Source organism: Oncorhynchus mykiss, chromosome 10 (assembly GCF_013265735.2).
Source record: "Oncorhynchus mykiss isolate Arlee chromosome 10, USDA_OmykA_1.1, whole genome shotgun sequence".
Classification (NCBI taxonomy): Eukaryota; Metazoa; Chordata; class Actinopteri; order Salmoniformes; family Salmonidae; genus Oncorhynchus; species Oncorhynchus mykiss.
This window is the reverse complement of record NC_048574.1, coordinates 38,827,960-38,842,431: the sequence shown is the minus strand read 5'-3', so window position 1 is coordinate 38,842,431 and position 14,472 is coordinate 38,827,960. Positions and strand designations below refer to the sequence as shown.

Sequence of the window (14,472 nt, the reverse complement as noted above, 5' to 3'; positions counted from 1 at the left end):
TTTGTTTTCTTTGGAGGAAAAAGGGGGAGGCTTGCAAGCCGAAGAACACCATCCCAACTGTGAAGCATGGGGGTGGCAGCATCATGTTGTGGGGGTGCTTTGTTGCAGGAGGGACTGGTGCACTTCACAAAATATATTGCATAATGAGGAAAGGACAATTAGGTGGATATATTGAAGCAACATCTCAAGACATCAGTTAAAACTTGGTCGCAAATGGGTCTTCCAAAGGGACAATGATCCCAAGCATACTTCCAAAGTTTTGCAAAATGAGATTAAGGACAACAAAGTCAAGGTATTGGAGTGGCCATCACAAAGCCCTGACCTCATCCTAAAGAACATTTGTGGGCAGAACTGAAAAAGCATGTGCGAGCAAGGAGGCCTACAAACCTGACTCAATTTCACACCAGCTCTGTCAAGCTGTCAGGAGGAATGGGCCAAAATTCACCCACCTTATTGTGGGAATCTTGTGGAAGGCTACCCGAAATGTTTGACCCAAGTTAAACAATTTAAAGGCAATGCTGCCAAATACTAATTGTGTGTATGTAAACTTCTGACCCACTGGGAATGTGATGAAAGAAATAAAAGCTGAAAGAAATGATTCTCTCTACTATTATTCTGACATTTCACATTCTCAAAATAAAGTGGTTATTTTAACTCACCTAAAACAGGGACTTTTTACTAGGATTAAATGTCAGGAATTGTGCAAAACTGAGTTTAAATGTATTTGGCTAAGGTGTACGTAAACTTCGAACTTTAACTGTAATTAGCTTTAAATAAAATGTCAAAGCTGAAACTAACCATGAGAAAACCTCAAAAGAAGGGAAAATAATCTTGACAATTACATACAAAATGTATTGGATCAAACCCCTGATGAAAACGTTTTAAAACATGAACCAGCTATGTGACAGATTAGTGTGAGGTCTTCACAGTTACTGAACCACACACAGTAAATATTTGGGATCTCGTCCATTGTGATTCTACCCCAAACAAAATTCATAGTGATTCTCAATATTTTTCAGTTCAGTTCATTATGGCCAGCTTGAAATTGTTTTCATTAGGAAGTCTTAATTGTGACATTATGAAAGTTGTGAGTGACTAGCCTTCATTGTTGTAATCTGATTGAACGAGACCATCCAGTGCTGCTTTGGGAATCAGTGTTACTATGGTCATGTCAACACACTCCAAGAAGACTTCAAACAAAGACTGGTCTCTTTCAGCTAGAGTTATGAGAAGAAATGTTCTTAAGTACTGGGTTTTCCTCTGTCTGAACACAACAAACAGTATCTAGCCTCTTTAAACAATAGCCAAGATGTCTGTCATACGACTCATTGGGCTCTTTCTTCAAACTATGAAAATATATATTGCGAAAATGTTATTCTAACTACTCCCAAGCTCCAATTGTTCCCACAAAAGGCCAGAAACCAGAATTCCCTTATTGACTAAGCAATGGAATAAACCTCAAATAATTGCAGGATTGGCAATCAGCTGCACTTTGTTCTAGAGATGTTTTGATAACAGATTTTGAATTTGGGCTTAAGGACTCATACACATGGGGGAAGTTAATAAAAAAACACTCCAATAAGTGGATAAGAAATAAATCAAATCAAATAGACATGCAATACTCTAGGATGTAGACAGCCAATTCACATATTACATGGAGAATCAAATATAAATTAGTATATAAGGCCAGAAATAATAAAATAGGATTATGTGTCACTGAGTTTAAGAGTACATTAATATACCAGGGGAAAAGCATGTTCTCTTTCAGCTTTTACCTTGAAGCCCCCAAACATACAGTTCAAGACCACCACATTCTTGACCTCTCAGGAGAAATGTTAATGCAAGTTTGAGGCTCTCAGATTTTTTATTTTAATCACTAATCCCAAGTCATTTGGTCATCCTCGTGCAGACTCTAAGTCTTGGCCATGGATGACCGCAATGGTGTGAGTTTATAGTTGCCACGCTGATCACGGTGAAATAGCAGGTAGCAACAACCAGAAAGAAAGCCAGAGCTTGACACTTTGAGAGGTACTGGCTATTTACACCTTCACCTACTCACAGAATAGTGACTGGCAGCTAAAAGCTTCAGCTTTATAGAAGCCAATGTTTTGGCAGGTTGGCAAACTGAATCAATGGTAAAACACAGTCACTGGCAGTAACTCTTTGATAACTCCCAATATATTTAAACAACTAATATCAGCTGCCATATCACAATCCAATATGCAAGACATACTGTCATCAAGTGTGCACTCGCACCTACCTGCGAACTGGGAACTAATTATTTTATCATACAATCATAGAAAAATGCTTAGAATAATTGGCACAGGAAAGTAACATCAGACAATATTAGAATCTTAGCATATTGTATTCGTGTTGAAGAGTAGCCTACAAGGGCGATGCATGGTGAGAGTCCGTTTGAAAATCATCTGATTGATGATGAGATTTAAAAGATAAAACATATCTGTTGAAGTAATATAAATTATTTTTTAAATTTGTGCCTTTGCTTTTCCTGAAATAAAATTATTCTTCAGTGCAACATCTGTATGTAATCTAGTAAAGAATCAATTAATTTCCTTGTAGCTCATTTGAATAGTCTACATCAATTAGGACATAATTCATAATGAGTCAGATTATTTATCCTGGCATCTTGTAAAGTCGGCCACACACATAGTAAAGCCACAACATTGTGTGATGAGGCCAACTTGTTTCAGAGAATTTAGAATGTGTGGTCTACAACAATTACAACACTTGCATGTTCGCACAGCTACATGCAATTTAAATCCAAACATATCTAGGAACCTTCACTTTATTTACATCTTCATTAGTTTCAAAGTAGACCCAGGTGCAGATGTACATTTGATTAAATCTCCCAACACTGTCAAAAGTCAATTATTGACTTCTGAATATGCGTAGGTCACAAGATGGCCACTGAATATGCCCTCCACTATGTCAATGCTGCATAGTCTCTCGTATGTTCTTTAACTTCCTCTTTTATAGCAAAGCTCTTGTACCTTCTGCAGATACTACAAATCAAAAAGGGAACCCCCTGTTCCCTGTAATTTAGTTTTATAGCTCTCTAAAATTGGACTAAATCACAAAGAAAGACAAACTGAGATGTGCTCTGTAAAACATAAGTAATATAAGGCTTTCCAACATGACACGTTTGTTTTTTTTCTCCCCATAAGCCTAGCTGCACTGAAACTGACTTCAAACACTTTGCATATCAACAAAGGGCCTGGGACGTCTCAGACACGCCTTATCTCATCTAGTCCCAGTAATGTCTCACAGCTGCTTTCAGTAAGGCAGTCACGAAGGCCTTTGGACATTGCTCTGCGAGAATTGAAGATGCTGGCTCATCACAAATGACACTGTCATAATCCGCTGTCTCTGACATCAAAAGACAAAAGAGGACAAGAGATACAATTTGTGGAAAACATGAACTTTTCTCAAAATAAGATATTTATTTATGGATGTTTACTTTTGGGAAAGAGAATGTCATTGGGTTTTCAGAGAATCCTGGTCCATGAGACAAATCATTCATAACAATTTCATCTACTTTTGTTTTTGAAAGATCAATTAGCTTTCCCAAATCACTCTTATCAGAGAGCCTCACAGAAGAAGACTCTGGAGATGACAAAATGTTTTCTAACTGTTCTGTATTATTTTAAGGCAGTCTAACTGCATATGATCATCTAGTTGTTTCAAATAAAAACCTGGAATGTTTTCAACATCTTTAACAGAGGATCATGCTTTTTGTTGGCCCAGTGTTTTCTTAGTTTCAGTTTTTAATACCAGATTTTACAGGGTTCATTAAAAGTAACCCTCCCCCCTCCAAAATACACATTATTTTGAAGGCAAAGGCTTTTAAGGATTAAAGACACAGTAGAGGAATGAGTGCCTTAAGAACATGGGCCTTCATTTATATATAAAAAAAGAAGCATTAAGTGAGCATAGGTCATCATTACACAACGTTCCAGATTGATCACTTTCAACATGAACTAGGGTCGAATTGCTCCAACCGGTTTACTGAGATTTACCACCCAAACCCACTCCCTTTCCTGGTATAAATAACTGAGAGAAACCGGTAAATTATAATCAATTATTCATATGAACAGCATGACGTTACATGGAACTGTTAAATGACATGCGAAGTCTAAATCTGGCTTCTCTACAGGCCCTTGGCTTACTCTGCTATCTGCAGGATCACTCATCAACGCCCAGGGTGGGAACAGACAGCTCATCTCAGTATGGAGCGCAAAATACAATGCATGTATTATCTCATCATGGTAACTTTTTTCTTGTGAAAGGAAGGACTACATTTGCTGCAGCATAGCCTATGCTACAGTAATATAAGGACTGAATGCACGTCTAATTTACACATCTCCATCTGGCTTTAGGGGTCACCCTATTTTTCCATTGTAAAGATGCATTTTTTTAGTTGCATCTGCAGAGTTTTAAAACGGCCTATCACTCGAATATCGTTGCTTTAAATTAGTACGCACACGAGCACTCTCTCGCAGTCTTTCTATCAATTCCATTCCAATTGAATCCAAAATAGATAGGCATAATCCTGTACAATATATATATATATATATATATATATATATATATATATATATATATATATATATATATATATATATATATATATATATGTCCTTGCCTACCTCTTTCAGGCAATACATTAAATGCAGTATTGGCCTTATATTTAGCTAATGAATGATTTGTTATGCATACGCTTCTAATTTAAAGCCTCGGTCTCTTGTGCAATACGCACCTGCGCTCCGCTAGCCTCTCTTCTTTAAAAAAACGCCCCTTAGCTCTGACTGTCCCAGGAAAAGCTAGACTACAAATAGCTTGCTGGACATCTTTTAAAGCATTTCTTATACAAATAGACTATTCGAAGAGGGATGCACGCTCTTGTTTGCTGAATGTTAAATACAGCAGCATACAGAACTCACAGGAGTTTGAAAGAAGAGAGAAGGTGCGACGGCGGTTGTCTATAGTAGTTATTTATTCAGACCCTATATTATTCAAGCATGTCATTACAATTATGAATTTAAGGAAAACGAAACTTATTTCAGTTAACTGTTGAAAGCAAGGAAGCAAAGAAGCAACAATAGAGAGAGAAAGGCGGTGGGCTAATACCAGTCGCACGACATTAGGGAAAATATTATGAGAGGTAGCCTATATTTCCGTCAGCCTACTAATTATAAAAATGTCAAATAGAACATATTACATGTCAAATTTTAAATCAAATTCACTAGCCTGTAATTGTAACTTTGTTGGCCGCATGTCCTGCACCAGCATCGCATGTTCGCTCCCAGCTTCATTGTTTGAGAGAGGTTCGTCATTCCAATCCATATAATACAGTATAATATATTTCCCCTAATTGGCTACAGTCCACACTCAAAAAGATTAGCCTATTGGAGCTTGTTTAATTTACTTACCCAAGAGAGCATAGCTACATGTTTGGGCTTTTATGTTTTTCTGTCAGGCGTAATGTGCGATAGCCTATAGATCATAGACCAGTATTGGATAACGGCACAGTCATTTGGGCTTTTTTTGGGCTTGGGATCATAAAATGTCTTTAATGTAGGGCTAATAAAATGTATTTAATGTATGCCTCATCAGGCTCAGGTAGCATCAGGCTTGAATTTTCATGCCGATCAAAGCTCTAATCAAATCCAGACATATATGCTTTAGAATGACACTTCCGGTTTTGGCTGCAAATACTGGGTTACCCGGAGAAAAGCGATTTATTCTCGGGGTGGAATATTTGTCAAATACCGGGAAATGATTCAACCCTAACATGAACCCATGATCAAATCTCAAGTCAAGTCCTAGCTGGTGCATGTTGATCTCCTGTGTTGAACAAGCTTGACATGACCTCATATGTAAAGGCTAAATAAAGTCTGATCTATTAGTCAGCTGAGGTAACACATTCATGCTCAGATCAGTACCAATCATGAAACCCCACAATATGTCTAGCTCAATTCGCTTAACATTCTTCTGTACCAAACTACAGTATGAACAGCGACCAATCAATTGACATTGAACCTAAAAATTGTAGCTCTCACACTTAAATAAATATCCACAAAGAGAATTCCAACAAATATCCCAACATCTTGGTGCTAGGTAGCTAAAAAGGTCACATCTTGCTTTGAGTGGCTTTTCGCCAAATTCTGAAAGCTTGTTCAATTCCCCATGCTGTGTTTTCTATTTGAACCTTCTAACCAAGGCTGTGGAGCACCTGTCAGTAATTTGGCAAATATGTTTTTCCACCTGCTACCTCGTCCCCCCCCCCCTATTTTTTCCTCCAAGTGCTCACCCTACCCTTCCTCCTGGGACAGTTTCTGTGTGTTGTGGCTTTAAAACAATTCCAATTTGGGGCAACCAGAAAACCACATGAAACATGTTTCATAAATGTGGCCCCACATCTGTTCTGCAGCAAGGTTGACAACATGCTTTCACTACTCCTCTATTATTCATACAGATGTAGGATCTTAATTTGATCAGGACAGGTTTAACTTGTACTGCATTTGGGGTTTTAAAAGGCTTCTGAAGTTGGTAATTTCCACTTAGAAATGTCAGAATTGATTTTCAGAAGGTTTTATGAATCCCTACAAAAATGTCCATTAATTATAATCCACATAATAATTGACATTTCCTGTTGCTATATGAGTATTTTCCTGCTGTAGCAAACTGGCTCAATTTAAGATCCTACATCTGTAGTTTCTTTCCAAACTCAAACCACTGAAACGATCTATGCTGAGAAAATGTAGACAATATGTATATTATTTATTTGAGTGATCTAATAGCAGTGTTCATAATTTACATTTTGGCTTCAGTACATTGTTATTATATGGATGCAAATATATATTAATCAAAGATAAACTTTAGCATTTATAATCAGTGTTGGTGCCATTCAATGTTTCGCATTACATGAACATCTATGGGTAATGCAATTAATACGCTAATAAACATTACAGTGCAGTTTAGGTTTATAATACATGCTGTATAGTGCCTTAGGTTGGATGTAGGTCCAGAAATTGGCCCAGGAAGTTGCAATGATCACTATCTGAGGGAGGTGGAGGGAGGATAGAAGGGTGGTGGTCTTGTGAGAATGAGATACATTTTGTTTTGAACAATTACCTCCATAATAATGTTAAGAATTTGGGAGGCTCATACATATTAACATCCATAAAGTAAGGCCTTTCAGAATTAATTTTACCTTCATTTAACTAGGCAAGTCAATTAAGAACAAATTCTTATTTTCAATAACAGCCTAGGAACAGTGGGTTAACTGCCTGTTCAGGGGCAGAACGACATTCTACCTTTATTTAACTAGGCAAGTCAATTAAGAACAAATTCTTATTTTCAATAACGGCCTAGGAACAGTGGGTTAACTGCCTGTTCAGGGGCAGAACGACAGATTTGTACCTTGTCAGCTCGGGGGTTTGAACTTGCAACCTTCCAATTACTAGTCCAACGCTCTAACCACTAGGCTACCCAATAATTTTTATTGAACCTTTATTTAACTGTATAATCATGTATAATCACTTCCTAATCTCTTTCCGCTCAGACTTGTTACATTTTAATGAATTGAGTCGCTGATGTGGTCTTCCTGTCTTTGCGGGCTATACTCGGCCTTGTCTCAGGATGGTGAGTTGGTGGTTGAAGATATCCCTCTAGTGATGTGGGGCTGTGCTTTGGCAAAGTGGGTGGGGTTATATCCTGCCTGTTTGGCCCTGTCCGGGGGTATCATTGGATGGGGCCACAGTGTCTCCTGACCCCTCCTGTCTCAGCCTCCAGTATTTATGCTGCAGTAGTTTGTGTCGGGGGGCTAGGGTCAGTCTGTTATATCTGGAGTATTTCTCCTGTCTTATCCTGTGTCCTGTGTGAATTTAATCTCTAATTCTTTCTTTCTTTCTCTCTCTCTCTCTCTCTCGGAGGACCTGAGCCCTAGGACCATGCCTCAGGACTACCTGGCATGATGACTCCTTGCTGTCCCCAGTCCACCTGGCCGTGCTGCTGCTCCAGTTTCAACTGTTCTGCCTGCGGCTATGGAACCCTGACCTGTTCACCGGACGTGCTACCTGTCCCAGACCTGCTGTTTTCAACTTTCTAGAGACAGCAGGAGCAGTAGAGATACTCTCAATGATCAGCTATGAAAAGCCAACTGACATTTACTCCCGAAGTGCCGACTTGTTGCACCCTCGACAACTACTGTGATTATTATTATTTGACCATGCTGGTCATTTATGAACATTTGAACATCTTGGCCATGTTCTGTTATAATCTCCACCCGGCACAGCCAGAAGAGGCCACCCCTCATAGCCTGGTTCATCTCTAGGTTTCTTCCTAGGTTTTGGCCTTTCTAGGGAGTTTTTCCTAGCCACTGTGCTTCTACACCTGCATTGCTTGCTGTTTGGGGTTTTAGGCTGGGTTTCTGTACAGCACTTTGAGATATCAGCTGATGTAAGAAGGGCTTTATAAATGCATTTGATTTGATTGGAATTAGGTAACAGTCTCAGAAAAAAAGGTACCGAATTGTACTTAAAGTGGTACAAACGCTTGTCACTGTCAACTTAAGCAACATTAACCTACATTATCACAGGATGTAATGCAACTAAATAGGAAAAATGCCAAGTGGTTTATGGTTTATTACCGGTATCGTCCCGTGTCAGTCAACAAGGTTTACCCTCGCTCTTTTGTTTGGGTTCAGCACAGTGTATACGCGTTTGTTTTGGGTGTATCCAAAACCCCTATTGTGTATTCCTGCGCCTGTCTCCAAAATCCTTTTTTTTTTTTTTTTTTACCAGCGTGAGAGTTTAATTTTCTTCCATATTGTTATAGTGTTCTTAACTATGAAGTTGTTAATGTTCTTAGATATATCCTTTGAAAATCAACACAAAGATTCTGGGGACAATATGCACCCATTGTTCCTCTTTAATGCATTTAACTATATGTCATAAGTTTTAGCAAAGGGGGCATTGAGTCTTCAATATTGGACAGGTATATCAGGAGATTATCTACAAATAAGTTTAGTTTATATTCATGTTTACCAATACTGATACCTGTTACGTTTGGGTCCTGTCTTTCTGCAAGCGGTTCAACTGCCACTGTAAACAGGAGGGGGGAGAGGGGAGAGGGGACATCCCTGTCTTGCGTCCCTTTCTAAAGCAATTTCACAGAGATAATGTATTATTTGTGTATATTTAGGACATTTATACAATATTTGAATGACATGTATTTCAGCTGAAAAGTTGAAAGCTTCCAACGTTTTGAATAGAAAATGTCATTCAAGACGGTCAAAAGCCTCTTCGGCTTTAACAGCCATTATTGATGAATCTATATCTTGTTTTTTTGCTTGTTGTATTACACTGAAACATGTTCTTGTATTTGTTTGTCTATTTTTAATAAACCCTGTTTGGTTGATATGTATCAAGTCTGTATCAAGTCTGGTAAGACTTTAGCCATTCTATTGCTTATAAGCTTTGTTATCATTTTATTGTCACAATTGATTACATTTATGGGTCTATAATCAGCAGGGTACTCTCCAGATTTTCCTGGTTTTAATTTAACTGAAATAACTGTTTGATACATGGAACTAGGAAGTACTGAATTTACATTTGTGTAAATAGAGGGCCTACTTTGTCCCAAAATGTTGAATAGAATTCTAAGGGAAAGCCATCCATTTACTGCTATATGATTGCTCAATATTAGTCTCATTCGAAAATAGTTGCATGTGATTTGGAACATACAGTTGAAGTATATTAGCTGCTGGTGGAGAGAAGGAGGAGGTTGAATGGGGTTGAAGTGTTGCAGTGGTGGTTCTGTGAAATACCCTGATATGATGAGTAACCTTGCCTGAGACCTGGAGACTTGCTTTAGTTCCCAAGGCTAATACCATTGCCTAGACTTTAGCTCTGTGGGCTAACACGGTCTTAAGTCATGACTCAGGTTAGAAACTGTTTGGTCGATCTAATTAGTAGCTCCAAGAGGGAGAAGCAATGAACGTGAGCTATTGTGTCCAGTTTCATGCAAGAGGTAAATCCCTTTATGATATAAAAAGCTTTCACCTTCAAAATAATACTCAACAGGAAACAATTTTAGCTTTCTTGACTCATTTCTTTAGTTAGCAGTAACTTTTAGTCTCTCCTCTGTTTTCTAAACATACCGAAAGGCACAAAATGTTTTGTTTGTATGGATAGCTTCCCATAAGAAAGAAAATAACATCTGTGTAACCACTAGCTACACCCTCAAGTTAATCTAAATAGATGCAGGTGCATATCATGGCAAACATAATTGACAATTAAGGTCATTCAAACATTCTTTCCTAACTCCCTTGCAAGCAGAACAAAACTTGTAATAGTCTTGACACCTGTCCCCAGTAACAACTATGGCCTGAGGCCCACTGTTCCTTTGAAATCATTCCAAATAACTCTATTAAAACCTACAGCTAAAATAAGCACATCGTTCTTGACCCACACATCTACAGTTCACCATCAGGAATGTTTACTTATGTTTTATGAGCTTCAGTGGTGGGTATTATTATAAAAGATTATGTAAAACGACAGTCCCTAACCTCTATAACTACAGTCCTCAGATTGAACCCTGACCATATCCCCTCTGGATGGTTCTTTGGTTCAGGTTGGGCCTTTGCTTGAATATATGATAATAAGGACCCAATGCAACTTACACTACAGACAAATAAACAATAGAAACAATACACACATCCGTAATCACATCTTTCACAGATATTTCCAAATATGGGGCCTAAATCATCTCTAAAGATCTCTCACTTCAAACATTTGCCTGTCTCTATTAACATTTACAGCCATGTGTACATTCTCCCACAAAGATACATTTTAATGGAGTTGAGTAATTGTGTGGATGTTATTAATTGCATGCACAATGTTGCTATTAAGGTAATATCCTGTAAGAAATCTCATACTCCAACAGAGCACACAGTTTGATTTAATAGTGATGTTGAGGGTTGGCACTGGATCTTTTGTGGAGCTAACTCTGCTAGCCAGAGATTTCACACTGAGCTCTGGAGACAAGCCACAATGCCTGGGGAAGTTGAAATGATGAAGCGGGGGGTCATTTACCTGCTTTAGCTAATTTACAATCTCATTTGGGATTTTTGAAGTGTTTATCTCTAAATAAACCTCTATGAATAAACCATCCACAGACCTACAAAAAACATAGTGACTGAACTTAAAAGCGGAGGATTTTTTTTAGATATGAGCAACCAGTTGTGCTGTGTAGTACTTTTGCAGTTCGTAGCAAGGTCAAAGACAACAATGTGGATTCTGGAGAATTCAGAGCGACATGATCACAAACAAACCAATAAACTTTTCTCATCTCATCTGATTATAACATAGATGAGGGCCAGATGGATCTTAAAGTTGCAGAATTGTTGGTGTAATTTATGTGTAATTGAAAGGCATCCACTTAGTCTCATTTTACTGCCATGATGTTTCTGTGCAGCTGTATTTTTAACATGGCTGATCATGCTTCTGACCATATTTTCTAAACCAAGCACATTTGGCAGAGCCATCTTACACCCCAGTCTCAGACAGGTGGGAGCATTCTCTCTCCCATGCTGTCAATCCACAGGCTTAAAGAATAGCTGACAAGAGAACTTTAGCTCCTTTTAGGATTTGATTCCAGTAACAACTCAAATGGCAACAGGTTTTTTCTGAAGTCAATTAAGAAATTGTAAGGCATTATAATATGCCAATGCATTAAAATGTGAGAGTGGGTTGTTCATTCTTGGAGGGGATGTGTGGAATCTTACTGTGCCACATGCTGATGACATGCAGGCATTATTCTCTACTGTAGATGTCTGCTCGTCTCAACATGCACCATCAGGTCACTTAAACCATACACTCACTATTCAAATCCTCGCTAAACCACTTTGGAAAAAAGACTTTCACCAAAAGCATTATTAACCATTATCCATCTCAAGCAACAATAAACAATTGGGCACCTCAACCTGAAACTATGCTCTGTATAGCTATACTGCCAACATGCAACTAGACTGTATCATAATAAAACAAAGCCTAAGTAGTCCTTATCTGAGAAACACTACAGTATACAGTATACTGTATTATTGTGTCTGATCAAGGACAAATTAAAGTTTCTAACTGATGGCAGTAAATATTCATCATACACATCCTTTCATCGGAATTGACAGAAATTGCCACATGTTGTTTCAACATCCCACAAGTGAAAATAATTTGGTGTGGGCTACACTTTGGTCCTCTTATGTGTATTTATATGAATTCTTACTAAATGTTAATATATGTTTAGTGTTATTACGCTATTAAAGAGCCGATAATTAACCTACCTGTGGCTGTAGATCAGTTGGGTAGCTGATATCCAACAGCTGGAATACTGGAGAATATCGGTCATTCATATCGTCTGCGGCCGGTGACACTGTCTCCTCTCTGTTCTTCTGGAGAATCTCGCGTTTCACCTCCGATCTCAGGTCCAAATAACAGAAAAGCGTTACTAGATGCAATGAAAGGGATAAGACGAAGAATCCCAGGAAGATTTGACAGTTATTACAATGTTTCCTGCAAATGCAAGTAGTCTCTTTCAAGTCAATCTCCTCTATGTGTGCAAACTTTTCAGACATAGATTTAGGTGCCATGTCTAAATACTCTTTCAGTCGTTGCTAATTCAGCATACTAGGCTTTTGTCTATGATGCTATGGCCCTAACCTGAGCTGTCTGATGCTCAAACGTTCGCACATCGACAGTTATCTCCATCCACATCAAGGCAGGGGGACGGTACAGTAACCCCCACTGATACCGTAATTTAAAGCAATCCTTGTCGAAAGATCCGCCCCTCTTGTATCTGATTGGGCTGCGCCTATCACGTGCCACTCCATTGAAAACTACAGCGACGAATGCTGTCCGGGTCGTGTGGCTTGATGGATCAGCCAAAACCAGAACAACCCATCACTGGCCACATCACGTCATTTCAATGTTGAAATGTGGAACATATTTGCTTGAGACCTTGATCAATGAGATTTCAACCTTTATTTACACACTCATAAAGGACATACAGAGTTCGTTGAATTCCTAAAGTGTTATCACTATGCCTTAGAAGAACCATCTAAAAGTCCAACAAAATTCCAATGGGTGGCGCAGTGGTCTCCGGTAGGGATAACCTTGTCTCTTGCAGCGCACCCTAACTAAGGTCGCCAGGTGCACGGTGTTTCCTTCGACACATTGGTGCGGCTGGCTTCCGGGTTGGATGCGCGCTGTGTTAAGAAGCAGTGTGGCTTGGTTGGGTTGTGTATCGGAGGACCCATGACTTTCGACCTTCTTCTCTCCCGAGCCCATACGGGAGTTGTAGCGATGAGACAAGATAAGTAGCTACTAACAATTGGATACAATTGGATACCACGAAAAAAGGGTCATACACATTTTTTTTAAATGTAAAAAAAAAAGGTCAGATTTTTGGTTTAGTTGTCATCTAAATGTTTATCACTGGGCATTCAACCATTTAAAAGCACAACAAAGTTCAAATGGGAATATGCCAGATATTTTGTATTTATACAACAATTTAGAGCTCTATTCAATCTGTATAACTGAAGTGTTACAGAAAGCAAAATATAAATGTAAAGGCAATTTCCGATTGTACCGACATATGCAACATTTACCGTGAATGCACTAACGAGGGAAAATTGCCTTTAAATTTCAATCACTCTGTAACGCTGAACTTCCGCGATATGAATTGAATAGAGCCCTTAATGCGTTATCAGGGGCATCATGCACCCCCAAAATCTGAAGGGACACAAGAGTAGAGTACATGAGGATGGCTGTTCCGGTGTTCCGGACACCATCTGGAAGTTGGAGAATTTAGAATTTTTCAAACACCTGAAGCATCTTTTTCCTGTAATCGAGAGCAATAATCATGATGCTTAACTTTAAATAAATAAATACAACTTTTTTTTTTGCATGTCTAAGCATACCTCTTGAGCTCTCTGTATCTTCCTGACTGTTTATTTAAAATTGTATTTTTTTTGTGCATCTTTTCTAAAATCTGGGATAAATATGAAAAGGAATGTGAGTCTTATTCAATACATTTAGTAATTGCTTGCTTTTCAAAAGGCTAACAACCTTGCCAGCAGGCATGCCAGCTAATATAGCTACTCTAACTTGATTGATAGACTGAAATGGATTCTTTGTAGCTAGTTATGCGATTATGAGATTGGGAATCTGTCTGGGCTAGCTAAAGTCAAATGAATAAAATTGTACTTTTTGGAGAAATGTCCTCTGGTCTGATGAACATCTCAAGACATCAGTCAGGAAGTTAAAGCTTGGTCGCAAATGGGTCTTCCAAATGGTCAATGACCCCAAGCATACTTCCAAAGTTGTTGCAAAACTGCTTAAGGACAACAAAGTCAAGGTATTGGAGTGGCCATCACAAAGCCCTGATCTCAATCCT

At 38.6% G+C, this 14,472-nt stretch overlaps 1 protein-coding gene across 4 annotated transcripts in view; it reads right to left on the bottom strand.

The window, feature by feature from the left end:
- The window catches only part of LOC110533846 (ectodysplasin-A), a 62,273-nt gene extending 49,459 nt beyond the window's left edge, over positions 1-12,814 (bottom strand). For all 4 annotated transcript variants that reach the window (XM_021618387.2, XM_021618388.2, XM_021618389.2 and 1 more), the window contains exon 1: positions 12,362-12,814. In XM_021618387.2, coding sequence (XP_021474062.1) covers positions 12,362-12,667 — 306 coding nt within the window. In that variant the 5' untranslated portion in view covers positions 12,668-12,814. The remainder of the gene's footprint in view (positions 1-12,361) is intronic.
- Positions 12,815-14,472: the final 1,658 nt, after the last annotated feature.